General features: G+C 36.2%; 1 protein-coding gene across 2 annotated transcripts in view; it reads left to right on the top strand.

The window, feature by feature from the left end:
* Positions 1-20,058, top strand: part of LSm1 (U6 snRNA-associated Sm-like protein LSm1) — a 68,315-nt gene that overhangs the window by 8,353 nt on the left and 39,904 nt on the right. For both annotated transcript variants that reach the window (XM_076489472.1, XM_076489471.1), the window contains exon 2: positions 10,129-10,197. In XM_076489472.1, the coding sequence (XP_076345587.1) occupies positions 10,137-10,197 (61 nt within the window). In that variant the 5' untranslated portion in view covers positions 10,129-10,136. The remainder of the gene's footprint in view (positions 1-10,128; positions 10,198-20,058) is intronic.

Below are 20,058 nucleotides of genomic sequence, written 5' to 3'. Positions count from 1 at the left end.
TATGACACAACATGGAGGTATAGCATTTTGTGAGACCTCCATATATATGGGTTACTGAGTCATTTACCCATTTTTATTGAAAATTTTCTAATGGACAGGAGATTCAAAGTTCATGTGGGTTCAACACTTTCCCTCTCAATGTTGCAAACGGGCTCTATGTCAATGACTTTCACATCTCATGTCAGTCGTCGAACATGAAATATAATGAGCGGCAACTACAAACTGCCCTCAATCGTGTACTGAAGTGGACCACGGCAAACGGCTTTAATTTCTCTCTCTCTAAAACCGTTTGCATGCACCTTTGCCACCAACAGGGTATTCACCTTGATTGGTGATGTTTTGCTGCCTGTGGTCTCTGAGACCAAGTTCTTGGGGCTTATCATTGACCATAAGTTGACCTTTATACCATACATTAAGCAGTTACAGGTCAAATGTACAAGAGCACTAAACATCCTCCATGTCCTCTCTACAACCAGTTGGGGAACAAATCAATGTTCTGTGTTAAAGAGCAGATACCCCAATTGAAAGTAGTCATTTATTTACTGAACATCTTTTGAACAATCTTTCCATTTCAATTTATACGGGTAGTTCGAAATCAGGTGACTCTGTGGGCTCTGCCATGGTTTGTTGCGGTTTAGTAGTTTGGAATTGCTTGACATTGGTTCACACCCTGTTCTTGCTGATATTCAAAACCGACTGGCTCAGTTATCTTTAACATCTACTTCTATCCACTTTTTCTGAATACCAGGCCACGTTGGTATTTGTGGGAATGAGCTTGCAGACACGGCAGCTAAATTTATCTGCTCTGGCACAATCACCATAGTGCCTATTCCATACATGGACTGTGGTCCTGTATTCAAGGCTCAGCTCCATGCCAGCTGGCAGTAGACTTGGAGTGAGCAACACAATAACAAGCTTTTCCAAATAACACCCTATATTGGACTTTGGCCGTCTTGCTTTCGTAAGGATCAGAATGAGGAAGTTGTTCTAACTAGATTATGGATTGGTCACAGTTTTTTAACTCATTGTTTTCTTTTATCTGAAACTGATGCACCAGTGTGTAGTCTATGTAACACTCAAATCACTATAAGCCACATTTTACTTTCTTGCCATTTTTGCAACACTCAATGACGGCACCATTTTAAACATGTTCTGTCCCAAGGTTTGTCCAAAATGTTAGTGTTATTGGTGACTGTAACACTGTCCACTTTGATAAAGTTTTTAGTTTTTTAAAGGCCATTAATCTTTTTAATGTCATTTAAGTGTTTTATATTTATTAATTAAACCTTTTTTATTGTGGTTCCCTTTTAAGAATCACAATCTCTCTAGTTTGATTTGAAATTATAAATGGCCATAACATTAAATAACTCGATACTAGGACTGGAAAGGCCAACTTCAGGTGACTAACACTGCTGTTTGAACTACCCGTTAGTCATTTTGGAGAGTTATTATTATAATTTTTTGGGAGGTGTTTTAAACGTCTATTACTTTACTTTTTGATAATGGCTGTAATGATACATAACCCGGAACAAGGACTGGAAAGGCCAACTTCAGGTGACTGACGGTGGTTCTTGTACTTACCTGTTAGTTTTCCTGGTGGGTTGTGATAATTACTATTATGCTACAGAAAGTACTTTACAACTTCTTTTACTGTAGTTTCTCTCTTAACATTGTAAACTATCATTCCTCATTACGACCATAAATGACAACACCATTTTAGGCATATTTTTACCATGGTTTCACCTTTGACATTGGATAGTGTCATTGGCAATGGTGACACTGTCCAACCCAGTTGTGGTTTCAAATTTTGAAGGGCCAATCGCCTTTATAACTCTCAAGTTTTTATTAAAAATTTGGATTTTGTTTTCCTTTAATATGATTCTTTTTTACAATTTTTTATTCATATTACTTTTATATTTAATATTTTACCAGGTGGATGATGCAGACAGTGTAGTTGCTTTGTGATAATAAACACCAACCAACCAAAATCTTTCAGAATATTGATAATCCATATTTTTCATCTTATCTATGTAAGAATTTCAACAATCCTTAGATGATATCACACCTTTTCACACAATTAAGCTCTTTTCCAGTTGTATGCCACTAGCTTCAAGTGAACTTCTACCTAATTCTTTGATAATTATTTTGAATTGTTTTCCTTTATCTGGATTGTTCTTTCTTTCCTATGCCCTCTGCATCTTGTGGGCATTGATTCTTCTTTTGCTCTATCATCTATTTTTTACCTCAGCCCTTGTCCAGATCTGGTAATGCTACTCTGTTGTCTCCATGTCATCTGTTGCTATATTCCTCACAAGGTTTCCTTTTGGTGTTCTCATTCCACTCTGTTTATGCCCTGACAATCTGCCTGTTCCTATGATCTTTTCCCAATTTCCCTGCATATCTAGTTGGCTCACTCTTTCTATCTCCTTCCTTGCATGATCTCTTTCATGTTTTTTGTCATCAAATCCATCTCCTTACCTTCTCCCTTGCCACTTATTTTCATTGGCCTTTGGAGGTGATTCTCTATTTGGGCATGTGGATGACTCCACATACATCCATCTCCTACCACTTACATCAAAGTATTGTCAGCCATCTGTGGACATTCTACAAATTTTGGCATAAGTGTGACACAAGGTAAATCTTTAATAATGTTTTCTTTTCTTTTAGGGGCTTCTGCTTCAACATTTCTTTGGATCCTGCTCTGTAGCAAGTAATGTCTGACCAGGTATTTTGTCTATTCTGAATGGGTTGCACTTAAATGACCATAGCCATTAGTAGACATGCTTCTATAAAATCCATGTTGAAAGACATTGATTCCTATGTTTGTATGTCTGTGTACACTCATCTGGGAAATGGGGTATTTCACAAGATCTCACAAGTGTAAATCCTTTGTGATGTTTGTATCATGATATGCCTGTCTTGGACAGATCCTCCCATGTATGGCATGGGTAAAGCAGAAAGGGATTGCTACCCATCACTGCCATGTCTTGATTGACTAAGTTGGTGTGGTGTTTTTTTAAAGCAAGGGCTTCTTGTTTAACCATTCTACTTTCTCAGGTGTTGTCTCTCTCCAGTGCATATTTCCCATTTTATCCTGGTGGAATATGGAAGTCTTTACCACTTACCAGTTTCAAGCCTCTAGGGAGGTTGTCCATAGAGGCAACTTGCTGGATGGGTTCCATATGATGGCTATAGCCATTTAGTTTGGAGTTGAGGGAGTGTAAAATCCTATGGATGGGTAATTTTTCCAGAATTGAGATACCTAAGTGTAATTTACTGTTCAGATTAGGAGCCCTCTTTCTACTCTTCATTGAGTGAGGTTTTGGAGAACGAGTGAACTAATCACATAAGTCCTCATACAAGTTTTGGGTTCTTCATCTTTCTCTCTTTATGGGTCTTTGTTATGGGTTTCAGGTCTTCATAGCATGTTTCGTTTTTTGCTCTGGATTTTCCCTCACTGTTATGAGGTTGTTGGTGAAATGGGTTGTTTCAAGCTTGTTTCCTGGTTGTGGAAGTTGGATGTTAAATGACACATTTTGAAAATTTGGAGAACGTTTTGGAGAACGAGTGAACTAATCACATAAGTCCTCATACAAGTTTTGGGTTCTTCATCTTTTTCTCTTTATGGGTCTTTGTTATGGGTTTCAGGTCTTCATAGCATGTTTCGTTTTCTGCTCTGGATTTTCCCTCACTGTTATGAGGTTGTTGGTGAAATGGGTTGTTTCAAGCTTGTTTCCTGGTTGTGGAAGTTGGATGTTAAATGACACATTTTGAAAATTTTGGCACTAGGAACCCTGTGCTTTCCTGGAGTCTTCTGAGAGGCTCTCACTGGGTTCTGTGATTTGAGATGAAGATTTTATGGTGCTCATTCTACCATCAAGAAGGTGTCAGTATCCATTGAATGTAGTTGACTTACAGAGTGTGCATCTACTCTACACCATGGGACATGTCATCTTTTATCCACTTTTTGTTATGATGGGTATTTCTCTACTTTGGACTCTGAAGCTGATGTAGCTAATTAGCCTTCATCTTTGTTTATGTTGGTTTCTTACTCTCTTTTTTTCTTGAATTAGTATGATTCACCAAGTTTCTCATTCTCTTCAACCACGTAGTTTGACTTTTTCCTGTTACTTGTGTTCTTATTACTATCATTTGCCCTCCACCTCTCTAATAGCTGACTATCATATGCTAGTTTCTGAAGCTAACCCTTGGCTCTGTTGCAGTGGGAACTTTTCTCACCCACTTGATTCACCTTGAGAATCTTTTCTGCAGATTACTGGGTTACTAAAGTTCTTTCTCAGAAGGTTGTCCTTGTCATTTCATTTTCCATCTCACCTGCTTAGAATGTTGTGGAACAATGTCTCAACCTACTTTGGAATTTTGCTCCCATCTTTTTGTTAATCCTAAAAAGATTGGAGATTTGTGCCTTGTCATTCACTTGAACCTAACACTAGTTGTTCCTCAGTTCCAAATGGATGGTTTTCCTATGCTGTAGGTGGGTAGTCTCCTGAGATGTGGAGGACAGGGATTGATGTATCAAATGCTTTCTGAACATCTGGTTTGCCCATTCATTTTTGTGCTTGCTTTGATTTTTCCATAATGGTCAAGTGTTCTCTTCATAGCCTTTCCTACAAGGTTGACTATGGTCTCATATGTCTTCATTTGAGTCTGGCGGGCTTTTGCTCAGAGGTACATTCTTTGGACTTACTGTTCCACCACCTTTGGCCATGACTTGCTGTAGCCAGTGTAATAACTACTGCTGTGACCACCCTTCTTCATGCAAAATTATCTAATTGGGGTGACTAGTTCAGTTTTCCACTTCAGTTTTGACCTCCAATTTGGTTAAGGTATCTTCTTTCCTTCATCTCTGTTCCAGAACTTTGCTTTGGGTACTAGTTTCTAGTGTAATAATTGGAACCTGTTCAATAAGAGAACTGTAAATGCTTGATTGTTCTTATGGTTCTTAAATGGAAAATTATCTAATATCATTAAAGCTAATTCTTTTAAATGAACAGCAAAATGAATAGTTTTTTGTTGACTATTCCATCATTCAGTTTGTATATCAATGATTTCAAACTGAATTTCATAAAACTGTCATTGTAACTAACCATCAAAGTTGTTGATTATTTTGGTTGGTTGAAGTTGAAGTGGCCATGTAAATTCTGGAACATGATCTGGAAAAGTCATCCTTTGAAGGTACTACTAAATAGTTACAATAAGTGTAGATCATACAAGTTCTTTTATTCCATATTTTGTTGTAGATGAGTTTTGAGATTAAGCAACTAACACCGATTTAAATACTTTACTAACTTCTTAATCAATGAACTGAAAACTGATTGCCACTTGCAAAATACCTAGAAACAAGGCTACATTATACATATGAAAATCAGTGTTTCACATGCTTATGTGTTTGGGTTTTAAGTGGTGTATCTGCAAATATGCAGTTAATAAAATTCTGTGTAACCATCCAAAACAAATGGATAATTATAACTCAGTTTATTTACAGATAAATGAATGCTTAGCCATAGTAAAAATCTGGTATTTAAATATTTTTCTAGTAGCCTAAACTCTAATATTAAGCAATATAGAATTGACAAAGCATCTGTTTGTTTTTTAATTAAAGCTTCTGATACTGCTAATTTTATTTTAAGGTTGAAAAGAATTAAATAATTTTTGAAAATAAACCCATGGTCCCAGGTTGAAACTGCACATAATTTTTTCCCCTTGTCTCCTGGTAGCTCTGTCTTTTCCTATAATAGTTTCCCATCTTTCTACATGTTCTCTTTTCCTTGTAACTTCTTACCTCTCCTCTGCTCTTAGATATTCTTCCTCATTGCATAGTTTTTGACTCCATTGATCTTTGGTGACTGTCCCATAGGTTTTAGGGAGAGGTTCACTTGACTTAAACTAGGGCTTATGTTTGTGACTGACTATTGCATAGTATAATTTTTACTCTTCATTTTATTTTATCCTCTGTTTTCTCATATTCCCATTTATTTTCCTCTTCCATGGGATCAACCTATGTTGCCAGCATTTTTCAGTGGTGGTTTCAGATATGATGGTCAAAGATCCTATTAAAAAGGTTTGTCATTTTTCTTCTGTCTCCAAGTGACACAGGTGTATGTTTTCAGACTTACAATGCTAGAAATTTAATATCAATGCCTGTAGTTGGCATAGCACAGATAGCCCATTGTGTAGCTCTGTGCTTTATTATAAACAACAACATCTTTCTTTGTACTTTATCCTATCAGGATTCCTATGAACATATTTTTTTTCTTTTGAAGGCAGTCCATTTTGGTTGGTATATCAGGCTGGAGAGGTCTCATCTCACTCCCACTTAATACCTGTTTCACTTGGGTGTTTTCTTCATTTCCCATCTCTTCAGAATTCAGCCTTCTCTTTTTCATTGATGAACTGTGATGAGTTTGGTTTCCACAGCTCTGTCCTTTCCTCTCCTTGTGCATGTGGTTCTTTATCTTTTGGGGAAGTTGGGCTTTTATACCACCTGTTATTTCATTGTGACCTATTAACTAACATACATCTTTTACAGTGGAATCTATATGATTTACAGAACTTCTCTAGTGATTCATTACCTTTTATTAGGCATCTTTATTCTTACCTAATGATATTTTCACACAGTGCCTTGACATAACCATTACTTCAGAAGATGTACTACCACTTCTGTCTTGTCTGGATCTTCATCTTTTTACAGTTGCTTCCCTAATTGGATGGGCTGCTTGTTTCTCTCTCTTGAGATTTGAGGGTTATGGAACTTTAGATATCAACCTACTGGAGCTCTAATTTCTTTGACTATCATGTCCTTACAATGTAAAGACATAACAAGCTCTTGTCATATTTTGTCCCAAAAATAAAACTAGTAGATGAAATTGTCTGAAATTTGAAGGAACTTTCCTAAACGTGTACAGTTTCTAAAGAAGAAATATTTTTAGATTTTCTTAACTGTTTCTACTAAAATTGCAGTATTTATTTTAGTAATTTTCATTCAAACAGACTGAATAATTCAAGTGCAAGATGGTATTCGTAAAAAGTTTAAAATATAAAAATACCTTTTTAACTTGTGAATTTCAGATTTCATTTATATAACCTGTATAACCTCTTAAATGAACATTAAAAGTTTTCTGAGGTAAATGTTTTTTGTTTTTTAAGGTTTTCTACCATATCACAGTTATTGTTGAATAATCCTAAAGAATCTTTTTTTTTGGGGGGATCATATGCTTGATTTCACATCTTTACCTTTTCATTTGTAGTTTATTTGTAATGGCACCATTTAATAGCTGATGATGATACTTAAAAACTGGCATGCAGTTGAAGATTTCACTTTCTCTTCTTTAATCAGTATGGTGTTTACCCATATATTTTATTTTGACCCTTCATGTTCTCATTATGTTGTTACATTATTGAGTCCATTCTTAGTGCCTGCTTTGGCCTATTTTAATTCTCCTTGAGCACCCACTGAATTGTGACTCTTTAGCCATTTATGTTACTGATGAGGAGGTGTGCTACTGCTTCTAGAGAATGTCCTTTCAAATGAGTATTAGAGCTGTTCTCCAAGAACTTTGTACTGCAGAATCAGAAAATATATTTAATATTCTTCCTCTAAGTATATATTATCATTCATATCTCACTGTTGGCTCTGTCAGGGCTGTATGTTATGTTCAGACACAGAATTAATCACTGTTCCAAAATGAACAAGAATATTTTGAACAAAAGATGTCTTGCTGAAAAGTAAACTACTTTCTGAGTATCTTTAAATCTAGACTCTTTGTATAAGGCAGGTTTTTCTCACCCATTCTTCCAGAACATTGGTTCTAAAAATTCTATTCTCATTCTGGATTTTATTCAATTTCTTTTTGGCTACATTTTGTGTGTGTGTTGGTCTATAAAATACATCTTTCTGCCTTGTAGTTATGGCTTTTAGTATTTCAGAATTAAGTTTGTCAGATTTTAATTTTATATTTTTAGAATTAAAATTCACTTATTTTTTAAATATCAGAGCTCCATTATCTCTACAAACAAGTTTTCATTATGACTAATTAAAAAAAAATCTACATTACAGCAGAAGAGCAGAGCTTACTTGAAATCCAACATGTCACATTAAAGGTGGAAGAGTTAAGTATTTGTGACAGAGATATATGGTATACAAGTACATAAAGGACATTCAGGAATTTTGAGTTGTATGTTTTGTTGATAGCATAAGTTCAAACATGAAGTAAAGACTAAGCATTTCAGGTGTACTGCTTGTTTAATATTCATTTTAAAATTTTGACTGTACTTGTTTTTCTTAAAATATAATTTAGATAGATACTGCTGACAAATATAGATGTAAGAATCTCAGATGAATTGATTGATTTGGCTCATATTCAAATTCTTTAACTATTGGGTTGAGGAATAATTTGTGAGCGTTTTTTCAAGTTAACAAAATATATTCATAAATGAAAAGCTTTCGCAAAATATTTCATGTCATTTGGTAGATAATTTTTTGCTCTAATAGATGGTGTGTTTGATTTTCATATGTCTTTAATTTTTGCTTTCATTTTCAGCTCATTAAATGGAATGTCAAGTGGACAAAATCGAGCATTTTCGACACCATCTGCTTTTCGCATTTAATTTTTTGTAATTTCGTTTAAAACAATCCATACTATATACCTAGGTATTACATGAAATAAAGTATCATAATAAATGTTTTGGGTGTAATGTGTTCATGCATTGAAGTATTGTATAGTCTTGCATGTAATGCTTGAATGAAATTATTTAAAAATGCTCATGAATTATACCTCAACCTAATAGTATAGGATTAATGTGGAATGAACTGTTTGACAACAATCAGTTGCAAACTCTCTTTGTTAACCTGAAGATGACTTAAAAAGGTTGAAACGTTGTTCTCTACTTTATTTTAATAAAAGTTTTAATACCCATACCAGCTGTCTTGAGATACTTGTTTGACTATTATTCTTTAATGTTGCTGCTCATTTATTGGATATAAATTGTACAGATATAAGTTTTGTATAAAATGGTATGAAAAATTCTGCTAACTACTTTTAAAGAATTCTTAACTTTGTTTTAGCAAGCCAAAAAGGTAGCAATCACAGAATTGAAATTTTAGAGATATTCTGATACATGTGTTATGTACCTAACTTTATTATTTGGATTGTCTAATCAATAATTAGGTATTTGATCAGTATGTTTTCAAAATATAGCTTAGTTGGTTTGAAATCTTCAATGGACAGCAACTGCCTGTTGAAAAAGATAGTACTTCAGCTGTCATGTTAAAGCCTTCTTCAGGCTTAAAGAAGGCTTCAGTATAGAAGTCAGAACATTATCTCCTTTGCTTTATTTCAACATTCATGTAGAAGCTTATTAAATGCATCAAATACACTATACTTAATTTCCTAAATCTCTACTGAAACAGTCTGGTTGTCAACTGAATTGTATGACATTTTAATTTTATCGATAAAACACTGGTTTGAATTAAACGAGTTGTACAAAAGTACAACCTTTGTTGAGTTCTTGTGTAAGAAAAATGTTATCTCTTTTGATTAATGACTATCACATACTTTGGTTACATGCAAGTATCAAGTGCTTGAGAATGAGGACTTCATAAATCTTTTTAAATTATTCAGTCATCTCTGTAGATGTACACTTGTTTTTGAAGTAATAAATTATTTTGATATTTCTTGTGTGCAGCTGTTTGTGTGGTTTTTTGTTTTTACAAATTTCCTATTAAAACATATATTCAACAATAAACCCTGTTAAAGTACACAGTTATGAAGACTATTATTAATTACATTTTTAATTTTAAATTAACAGAATTTTTAGCAGTAAAATTTTGAAATACATATTGATTGAACACCTTGTAGTTCTGAAGTTCTACTTTTAAAATCCTGAAAGTTGTCCAAACTTGTTTGTATGAATTTTTAAGTTACATTTGTATTTTGGAGCTTAAAAAGCAGTAGATGGGACATACCAACTGCTTAGAGGATCTATCTCAGTGTACGTATAGGAATAATTTGTATTTATAACTTTCAGTGTAAATTTAAAAGAACTGAAATTTGTTTTGTGTTAATACTGAAATATTAAAAATAACTATATATATTTATTGCTTTTAAGAAAAACTGATGGTGTTACTTCGAGATGGAAGAACACTTATTGGATATTTAAGAAGCATTGACCAGTTTGGTAAGTAAATTTTAATTATATTGCTTACCAAAAAAAAATTAAATAACCTGAAAAGATACATTAAACCTACATTTAATTATTATACTTATATTTATATTATATTATACCATGTAGACACTGGATAAACTTTGTACAGAATTACTGTATAGTTTTACTTGAAGTGCACATGAACAGGGCTTTTCAGTCACCACAAAAATTGCCTGAATAAATAAAACCCTTAAATGTGCACACACACAAATATAACCAGTAAAGAATAATCTGTTGTCTCTTGAGATAGATGATTGCTAATGCTACTATGACAAATCATTTTTTTAACTGAAATTGTTCTGGTACTCACTGAACTCCTTTATATTTATATGTATTTATGAATACATTGCCATAAGAAGCTTGATAAACTTATTTAACATAACATAATGTTTAAGGACAACAAAGGACCAATTGGTCTACTTTGACTGTTCCATCCAAACTAAAAATGTTTTAGAAATAAAATTCTTAGCTTAAGGTGGCTTTAACCTTGCCTGTATCTATATTTCTATCCTCTAATTTTATAATTATTATTGTTAAGTATGAAAAATATTGGTCTTAAACACTTCAGTCTCTAACTCTCTTCAAGAAAAAACAATTTTGAGGTTTCTTTACTTCTCACATGACAACCCTTAGGTACAATTTTAGTAATCCTTCTCTAAACCCTTTTCAACAATTCGATGTGTCTCCTAAGGTAAGGAATCGAAGACTGAAGATAGTACTCCACATTTTGTTTACTCTGTAACCTATACAACAAAATTATAATCTCTTTAAACTTATATTTCATATTTCTGTAGATACAACCTAAAATCCTATTTCCCCTACCATTTGCAACAGCACACTGCTTGGGTGGCTTGAGAGATTGATCAGCCATTATGCTAAAATTCTTTTCTTTCATGATACTGTTAAAGCTATTCCCATCCAAATTATATTTGTAATTCAAACTGTGATGATCCACATGCAGTACCTTATGTTTATCATAATTTAAACCCATCTGCAATTTATTTGCTAAACTCACTAAATGGTCTAATTCCTTTTGTAAACCAGCAGCACACAAGACCTTGATATCGTCAGCAAATTTAAATGTTTTTACCATTTCTTCATATATATCATTAATATAAATTAAAAAGAGCAATGGTCCTAAGACTGAGTCCTAAGCAACATTAATTCAGTTTGACTAATCTCCACTGATAAGTTTTCTGATTTATTCCATAAAGCCAGTCTTTTATCCAATTAGTTAACTTATCTCCCACACCTGTAGAGATGTTTCTTTACAAGCTTTTTAATGTACCACTTTGTTAAATGTTTATAAAAATCCAGATATGCCAGAACTACACCCTTACCATCATCTACATATGCAGTAACGTTTTCAAATCATGCCAAAAGATTTGCAAAGCAGGATTTTCCCTTAGTTGAAACCATGTTGACTATTCATTAAAATTCTAAACTGTGTTAAATGATTTTACAAATTATCTTTTATCAAGCTTCCCAAAGCTTTTCCCACAACTGATGTAAGACTAATAACCCTATAATTATTTGGACAAGTTCTATTACCTCTCTTGAAGACTGAAGTAACATTAGCAAATTTCCAATCTGTTGGTACTTGTCACTATTCAAGGACTTGCAAACAAATTGTGGTGAGTGGCTCTCATATCCAATCCTTGACCTCATTTAAAATCCTAAGGGAAGTATTGACTGGTTCAAGAACCTTGTTCTTTAAACTTCCTAATTTTATTTCTAACATACTCAGAATTTATTCAATCATCTTGTTCAACTTTGTTTTCATCTATCAGTTGTTCAAAATGGGGAATACTGCTTAAGTCTTCATTGGTAAACACTGAAGAAAAAGCATAATCTAATAACCTTGCCATTTCATAATCATTAAATGCAAGCATCCTTTTGTCATCCATTCCTAATGTACTTTAAAAAAGTCCTTGCTGTTAATTTTTGTTTTCAGCCAAATTGTTTTCATGCATCCTTTTGACCACTCGGTGTGGATTCCTGTACGTGGTGAGGGGACCTCCCAGGGAAGGTTCTGTTCTATCTGGTTACCTTCTCTGGGATCTAAACATCCACCCACGTGTTTGCCATGCGTGGCGACCCATGAAGGGGAGGAGAGGATCCTGGTGGTTGAGGGGTCCAACCCTAACACACCACTTTGGCCTCAAATTTCTGTAGACGGGCGGCCTTTGGGTGGCCCCCCTTTGGGTTAGTCGGCTGGTCCACTTGGGCTAGAGTCAACCAAGTACCAGTGTTGGAAGTTCTCAATGGGTGTTGTGGACATTGTGCCTGATGCTGGTGTTTGGGTATAGTGCTCACGAAACCTTGGCGTTGCTGCATTGTCCTTGCGTGACTTTGTAGTGCGTCCCCTTGTAGGGCTCCATGGTGGGTGGGGTCAGTGGGTACCGAAATTTTTTCTTTTTCCTATGGATCCTCTAAAAAATTTAAATAAAATAGTGAAAAAACAGTCAATGGGTATGCGACCACGTCTTGAATACTCAGAACAGCAATCTTCAACATCAGTAACACACGTACCTCATTTTCTTATATTACATTCTCTTCCGGAAAATCCTTTAGGGCAAATGTCCCCTTTTTTTATTCAAAAGGGACTAGAGGGACTTTCTGGCTCTCCAAAATCAGTAAAGAAACTTCGATCTGGTGACATATTGGTTGAAACATCCACATCCCAACACAGTGAACTCCTCTTGAATTCAAAGGCAATTGGGGATATACCTATTGAGGTTACACCCCATGCTACCTTGAATTCTTCACGAGGAGTTATTGTTGAAAGGGATTTGAAGAACGTTCCCAAGTCAGAGATTCTCGCTGGTCTCTCCACTCAAGGAGTTTCTGCAGTGATGCGCATCTCCACTCGCAAAGATGGAGTTACACTGCCAACAAATACCCTTGTTTTAACATTTACTTCACCACATGCACCTGCCACCATCAAGGCAGGTTATCTCATTTGCAGGGTTCGGCCATACATACCAAACCCTCTTTGATGTTTCCAATGTCAGAGATTCGGCCACTCAAAGACATCTTGTCGTGGTTCTGTGACATGTGCTCGTTGTGGAGGCAAGGACCACGATGCCTATGACTGTGACATGAACCCACATTGCGTAAACTGCAATGGTTCTCACCCCTCTTACTTTCATTCTTGCCCAAAATGGTTGGAGGAAAAAGAGGTGCAGCGTTTGAAAACGACACATAACATTAGTTATCCTGAGGCTCGGAAATTGCTGTCCACAACTCCATCTCGGATATATGCTGCTGCACTTCATTCCACAACTACAGTGGGAGTGCAGACAGATCTCTCTGTGCCTCCAAGAGAATCGTTTTCAAAACAAATGAAAAGCCTTTTGACCTCTGTGGTTATAAAGGTTGATGAATTGACTTCCACACCCATCTCTGTTCCTCCCATACCTTCCAAGGTATGGAACCTCAAGATCCACATCCTTCAGTTTCAAATACAGGCATTTCTTCTGATACATCTTTTTCTCCCACTACAAGAGACAAAACAATTATTCGTTCGCATCCTCAGTCACTGGATTCCCCTTCCAATAACAAAAACCTGCCCACCTGACCCAGAGCAGGATCCATGGAGGTTGATAGACCTCCTCCGACTAAAGACAGTAAAGAAAAAAAGACGTGGTCGTAAACCGAAGGATTCTCCAGCCACTTCACCTACTCTTTCTTAAAAATGGCCACCTTGATACAATGGAACTGTCGAGATTTACGTTCTAATCTGGATGATATCAAAACGCTGATTGCTTCCTACCATCCTGTTTGTCTTTCTTTACAAGAAACATTTCTCAAAACTGCTGATACTGTCTCCATTCGGCAGTTTTTTCTGTACAGAAATGACAGGTTGTGTGATGGTCGAGTACATGGAGGGGTGACACTGTTGGTTGATCAACACGTGCTCACCCTGTCTTTGTCACTCAACACACCCTTGGAGGCTGTAGCCATCCGTGTTTCCTTGGGTCATACCATCACTGTTTGTTCTCTGTACCTGTTTCCTGGAGAGACATATGATCAATCAGATCTTGATGCTCTCGTTGAACAATTGCCATCTCCATTTCTAATCCTAGGGGATTTTAATGGACATCATCCCCTCTGGGGAAGTGCTATTATTGATAGGAGGGATTGCTCTGTAGAACGTATGCTCTCTGATCACAATCTTTCTCTTTTCAATACTGGTTCTTCCACTTACTTTCATGCACCTAGTCAGTCCTTTACCGCTATTGATCTCTCAGTTTGCTCCCCTTCATTATTCTCCCATTTTTCATGGAGGGTTGACAGTAATCCACTAGGCAGTGATCATTTTCTGATCCTTTTGAGAGAGACTGGCCGTGGTCGATGCCACCCTACCCGCGTGCCCCAGTGGAAGCTGGATCAGGCAGACTGGTCCATTTTTACTGCTCTCGCAGAACTTGATCCTGCCATCGTAAATCAGCCATCAATAGACGACTGTGTAGCAGCGGTAACTGACTGTATTACACATGCAGCTGCTCAGTGTATTCCTAAAACCTCGACACGTTTTCCACAATATCCTCGTCCGTGGTGGAATCCTGCTTGCCACTTAGCATGGAAGACTCAAAAGCGGGCCTGGGATACTTTTTGTAGATATCCCACACTTTCAAACCGGGTTGCTTTCCAACTGGCCCATGCACATGCTAGGTGGGTAAGATGTCAAAGCCAGAAGGAATCTTGGATTAAGTTCACAACCAGTATATCTTCTACCACCAGTTCCAAGATCATATGGGACAGGATTCGAAAGGTTAATGGACACTACAATTCTATCCCCCTTTCGATCTTATATCTGATGGTCAGGAGGTGACTGATGTTCGGAACATCGCTAACACTCTAGTTGAAAGCTTTTGCTGGGTATCTAGCACTTCTGCTTGTTCCTCCACCTTCCTGGCCATCAAGACCCGGGCAGAGCGATCACCTCTTTCCTTTCGAACTGACTGTTTCTTTGACTATAATTGTCCCTTTACCCTGGTGGAACTAAAAATGGCCCTTCATCGGTCTGCCAGTACGTCTGTTGGACCTGATGATATTCATTATGACATGCTGCACCATCTATCTCCTGCTTCTCTTGATATCCTTCTGATTGTTTTCAACCGGATCTGGCAGGAGAATGTTTTTCCTGATGCCTGGCACCAGGCTATTATTTTACCTTTCTCTAAGCCAGGGAAAGATCCCAAGATTCCTTCAAACTACCATCCAATTGCTTTGACGAGCTGTCTCTGTAAGACATTAGAAAGGATGGTTAATGCTCATCTTGTTTGGTTCCTTGAATCAAACAACCTCCTCTCGCCCACCCAGTGTGGGTTCCGTCGACAGCACTCCACCACAGACCACCTAATTCGTCTTGAAACATCTATCAGAGAAGCCTTTCGACACAACATCTTGTATCAATATTCTTTGACATAGAGACCTCACATGGACATGGCGCTTTATGGGTTACGTGGCCATCTACCCATGTTTATTAAAAATTTTTTAATGGGTAGGAGATTCCAAGTTTGTGTGGGTTCGACACTTTCCCATTCTTTTGTACAGGAACTTGGAGTCCCTCAAGGCTGTGTATTGAGTGTTACACTCTTCAGTATAAAGATAAATGCCATCACTGAACAACTCCCTCTCATTGTTGCGAATGGGCTGTATGTCGACGACTTTCACATCTCATGTCAGTCGTCAAACATGAGATATATTCAGCGGCAACTACAAACCGCCCTCAATTGTGTACGGAAATGGACTCTGGCGAACGGCTTTAATTTCTCTCTCTCCAAAACTGTATGCATGCACTTTTGCCGTCGGCAGGGTATTCACCCTGATCCTGAACTTTATATCGGTGAAGTTTTGCTGCCAGTGGTCCTGGAGACCAAGTTCTTGGGGCTTATCTTTGATCATAAACTGACCTTTATACCACACTTAAAGCAGCTTCGGGTCAAATGCACAAGAGCACTGAACATCCTACGTGTTCTCTCTTCTACCAGTTGGGGGGCAGATCGCTGTTCAATTTTAAAGGTATATCGTGTTCTTATTAGATCGAAACTCGATTATGGATCAGTGGTCTATGGCTCTGCCAGACCCTCGCCTTAAAGATGCTGGACCCCATTCATCACCAAGGACTTGACTCTGCACCGGGCTTTCCGTACCTCTTCAGTTCAAAGTATATACATTGAATCTCATGAACCTTCCCTACACCTTCACCGTTTGCAACTATCTTTACAATATACTTCGAAACTTCATTCCTTACCAAAGCATCCCACCTGGAAATGTGTTTTCCTTCCTCGGTGGGCAGTACGTTTTCAGAACAGACGATCTGTCATTGCTCCGTTTGGTTTTCGCATCCGGGCGCAATTGGATGAATTGGGTCTGTCCTTGGATAACATTGCAGATTCCACAGGTTGGCCCATCCCACCATGGCTTATTACAGCCCCCAAATGTGACCTTTCTTTCAGTCACGTAAAAAAGGCAGATACTCCAGATTGGAAGTACCGTCTTTTATTCAATGAATATCTTTCAAACAATCATTCAGTTCCCATTTATACAGATGGTTCCAAATCAGGTAATTCAGTGGGCTCTGCTATGGTTTGCTATGGGTCAGTAGTTGTGCACAGAATCCCTTCTACAGCTTCTGTATTCACTACTGAACTGTATGCCATATCTCTTGCCCTGGATCATATTGCAGCTGAGCAGTACTCCAACTGCACTATTTATACTGATTCGCTTAGTTCTATACTTGCCTTGGAATCGCTACACATTAGCTCACATCCTATTCTCGCTGATATTCGAAACCAACTGGCCCATTTCTCATTAGCAGCTACTTCAATCCAGTTTTTCTGGATACCAGGCCATGTTGGTATTCAAGGAACGAGCTTGTAGACATGGCAGCTAAATATGTCTGCTTCAGCACCATCACTCCTATGCCTATTCCGTACATGGACTATGGTGTTGTCTTCAAGGCTCAGCTCCGTGCCAGCTGGCAGTCCACTTGGAGTGAGCAACGTGACAACAAACTTTTTCAAATCAAACCCAAAATTGGACTTTGGCCATCTAGCTTCCGTAAAGTTCAGAAGGAGGAAGTTGTTCTCACTAGGCTACGAATTGGTCACAGTTTTTTAACTCATCATTTTCTTTTATCTGGAACTGGTGCACCAATGTGTAGTTTGTGTAACACTCAAATCACTATCAGCCACGTTTTACTTTCTTGCCATCGTTACAATTCTCAACGACGGCAATATTTTAAACATATTTTTTCCCAGGGTCAGTCTGTAACATTGGACAGAGTTATTGGTGATGGTGACTCTGTCCACCTTGATAATGTTTTTAATTTTTTAATGGCCATTAATCTTTTTAATCTCATTTAAGTGTTGCATATTTATTCATTATACCTTTTTAATTGTGGTTCCTTTTTTACAGTTTTAATCTCTCTCCTTCAATTTGACATTGGACAATGGCCAGAACATTAAATAACTCGACACCAGGACTGGAAAGGCCATCTTCAGGTGACTAACGCTGCTGTTTGAACTATCCGTTTGAACTACTTGTTAGTCGTCCTGGCGAGTTGTTATTATACTTTTGCTGCATATCATTTCACACTTTTACTACTTAACTTTTTAGTACTGGCCATATTGACTCATAACCCAGAACCAGGACTGGAAAGACCAACTTCAGGTGACTGACGGTGGTTTTTATACTTACCTGTTAGTCTTCCTGGCAGGTTATGATCATTACCATTCTGCTACAGGTAGTTCTTTACAACTTTGTTGACTGGATGTCAACATTGGTTTTTACGCCATTTTCTGTTTTAATTGCCATTTTGCTTTTATCTTCAATTACTTTTACAAATTTTACTCCATTTACTTGACTTTATCTTTTTACTGGACATTTGGCTGCTCATTGTTACAATTTTGCTATGTATCTTTTTAAACTTCTATTCTTTCACATTTTGATTCTGGTTGCTATGACACATAACCTGGAACCAGGACTGGAAAGACCAACTTCAGGTGACTGACGGTGGTTCTTGAACTTACCTGTTAATCTTCCTGGTGGGTTATGATCATTACCTTTTTGCTAGAGTAAATACTTTACAACTTCTTATACTCTGCCTTCTATCTTAACATTGTAGACTAGGTGTCAACATTGGTTTTATACTTTTTTGTTTTACCTTCATTTCCATTTATGTCTATTACTACATTTATTTATTTTTTTTACATTTTTACCGAATGTCTGGCTCAGATAGCCTCGCTGCTTTGTGCCATAAAACACTAAATCAATCAATCAATGCATCCTTTTGAATGCTCTAATTTCCTGTTTGACCAATTTTCTTCACCTTCTATATCCTCCTGAATCTTCTATAGTACCATTGAATTTAAATAACTTAAATTTGTGATGCTTTTAATTAATTTTATCTTTTATACTGTTTATAAGCCAACCTGTTTTTTTTACTTGAAGCTGTCCTTTTCTTTCTGTAAAGAATGTATTTGTTTGGATTATTGAAAAAATGTTTCTATAAACATTTTCCACATTTGCTCAATGTCTCTCAATAATTCAGCTGCCCAATTCACAACAGATAATTCTTGTTACATCCCTTCAGAATTTGCTTTTTATTTTATTATTAGTAGAGTCCAGATATTAATTACATGTTTGTTGAATGAAATAATTCATTTTCTGTACTATAGAACTTAAGCAGTAATAAATGGAATTAATTTTGATGTTGGTAATGATATATTTGTTTCTTTAAATATTTTATTCTGTAACTTGTTTAATATAAGCAGCACTGCAACCAACACATTAATTCTGTCCATATGATTGTATCAAAGTGTGCACATTATGACCTTCACCTAACATTTATTATCACTGTTTTCAATAAACTTGGTTATTAAAATGTATTTTATGATACATAATTTTTTATTGTAAATAGAAATATTTAAAAATTCTCAATTTTCAAATTTTTGGTGTCATAACATTTTTGAGGTGTGATATCTCCAGTTCAGAATGTATAACTTCTAATTATCCAACTGTTTCAGTGTCAAACCAATTAGAAGTACAAGTTGCATAATTACCTGCCAAAATCTATAATCTGAAACTCTTACCTTCCTGATTTACTGATACATCAATAAATTTGTAAAAACCAGCAGAGAAACCTCTACTCCTTTATGACTTCAAGACTATTTGCTAATAAAACTTTACATGGGTGATGAAAATATTTATAACCAGTAAAAAAAGAACAGATTTTCCTCTGTGTAAATCTTACACTACTGCATTTATTTTTTTTCACCATATACTTTGAGTCACTGAGAATTGCTTGGTTTGTATTGATCAGCTTTTGGGGCTCTGAACTGTTGCATAATGTTAAGCTTATTTACAGCTTATTTAGGAAGCTGTATGAGTTGTAGTAATTTTGTGACATTCTTCTCTAGTGACTAATACATTTCTGGTTTTCTAAAATGCATATTTACATGCTACAAGAACTTTTTAGAAACCAAAGTTGCGAGACCCAACAAGGCTCTTAAGAGAGAATGTCAGATATATTTACTTGAGTACAAGTACCTAGAATATGAATTTTATGCATATTGTTTGTTTATTTTCTTGTGAAAAGTAACTAATTATAAAAAAATTAAAGTGAAAATTGTAAAATTCTCAGCATAGCCTAACAATAAAATGGATTTCTGTGATTTGTTTGCTTTTGATGTAATGATTATTACTCCAGTAGATGTAATGCACAGCAATGCAATAATAGAATTAAATGGAATTAGATATTAAAATTTTAACAGTTGATACCATAAAGATAATTAGATTTAAAGTGGAATAACAAATGTATTC

Source organism: Tachypleus tridentatus, chromosome 2, assembly GCF_004210375.1.
Source record: "Tachypleus tridentatus isolate NWPU-2018 chromosome 2, ASM421037v1, whole genome shotgun sequence".
Classification (NCBI taxonomy): Eukaryota; Metazoa; Arthropoda; class Merostomata; order Xiphosura; family Limulidae; genus Tachypleus; species Tachypleus tridentatus.
Note: the sequence above shows the minus strand (reverse complement) of the source record. Positions and strands in the feature narration are given on the sequence as shown.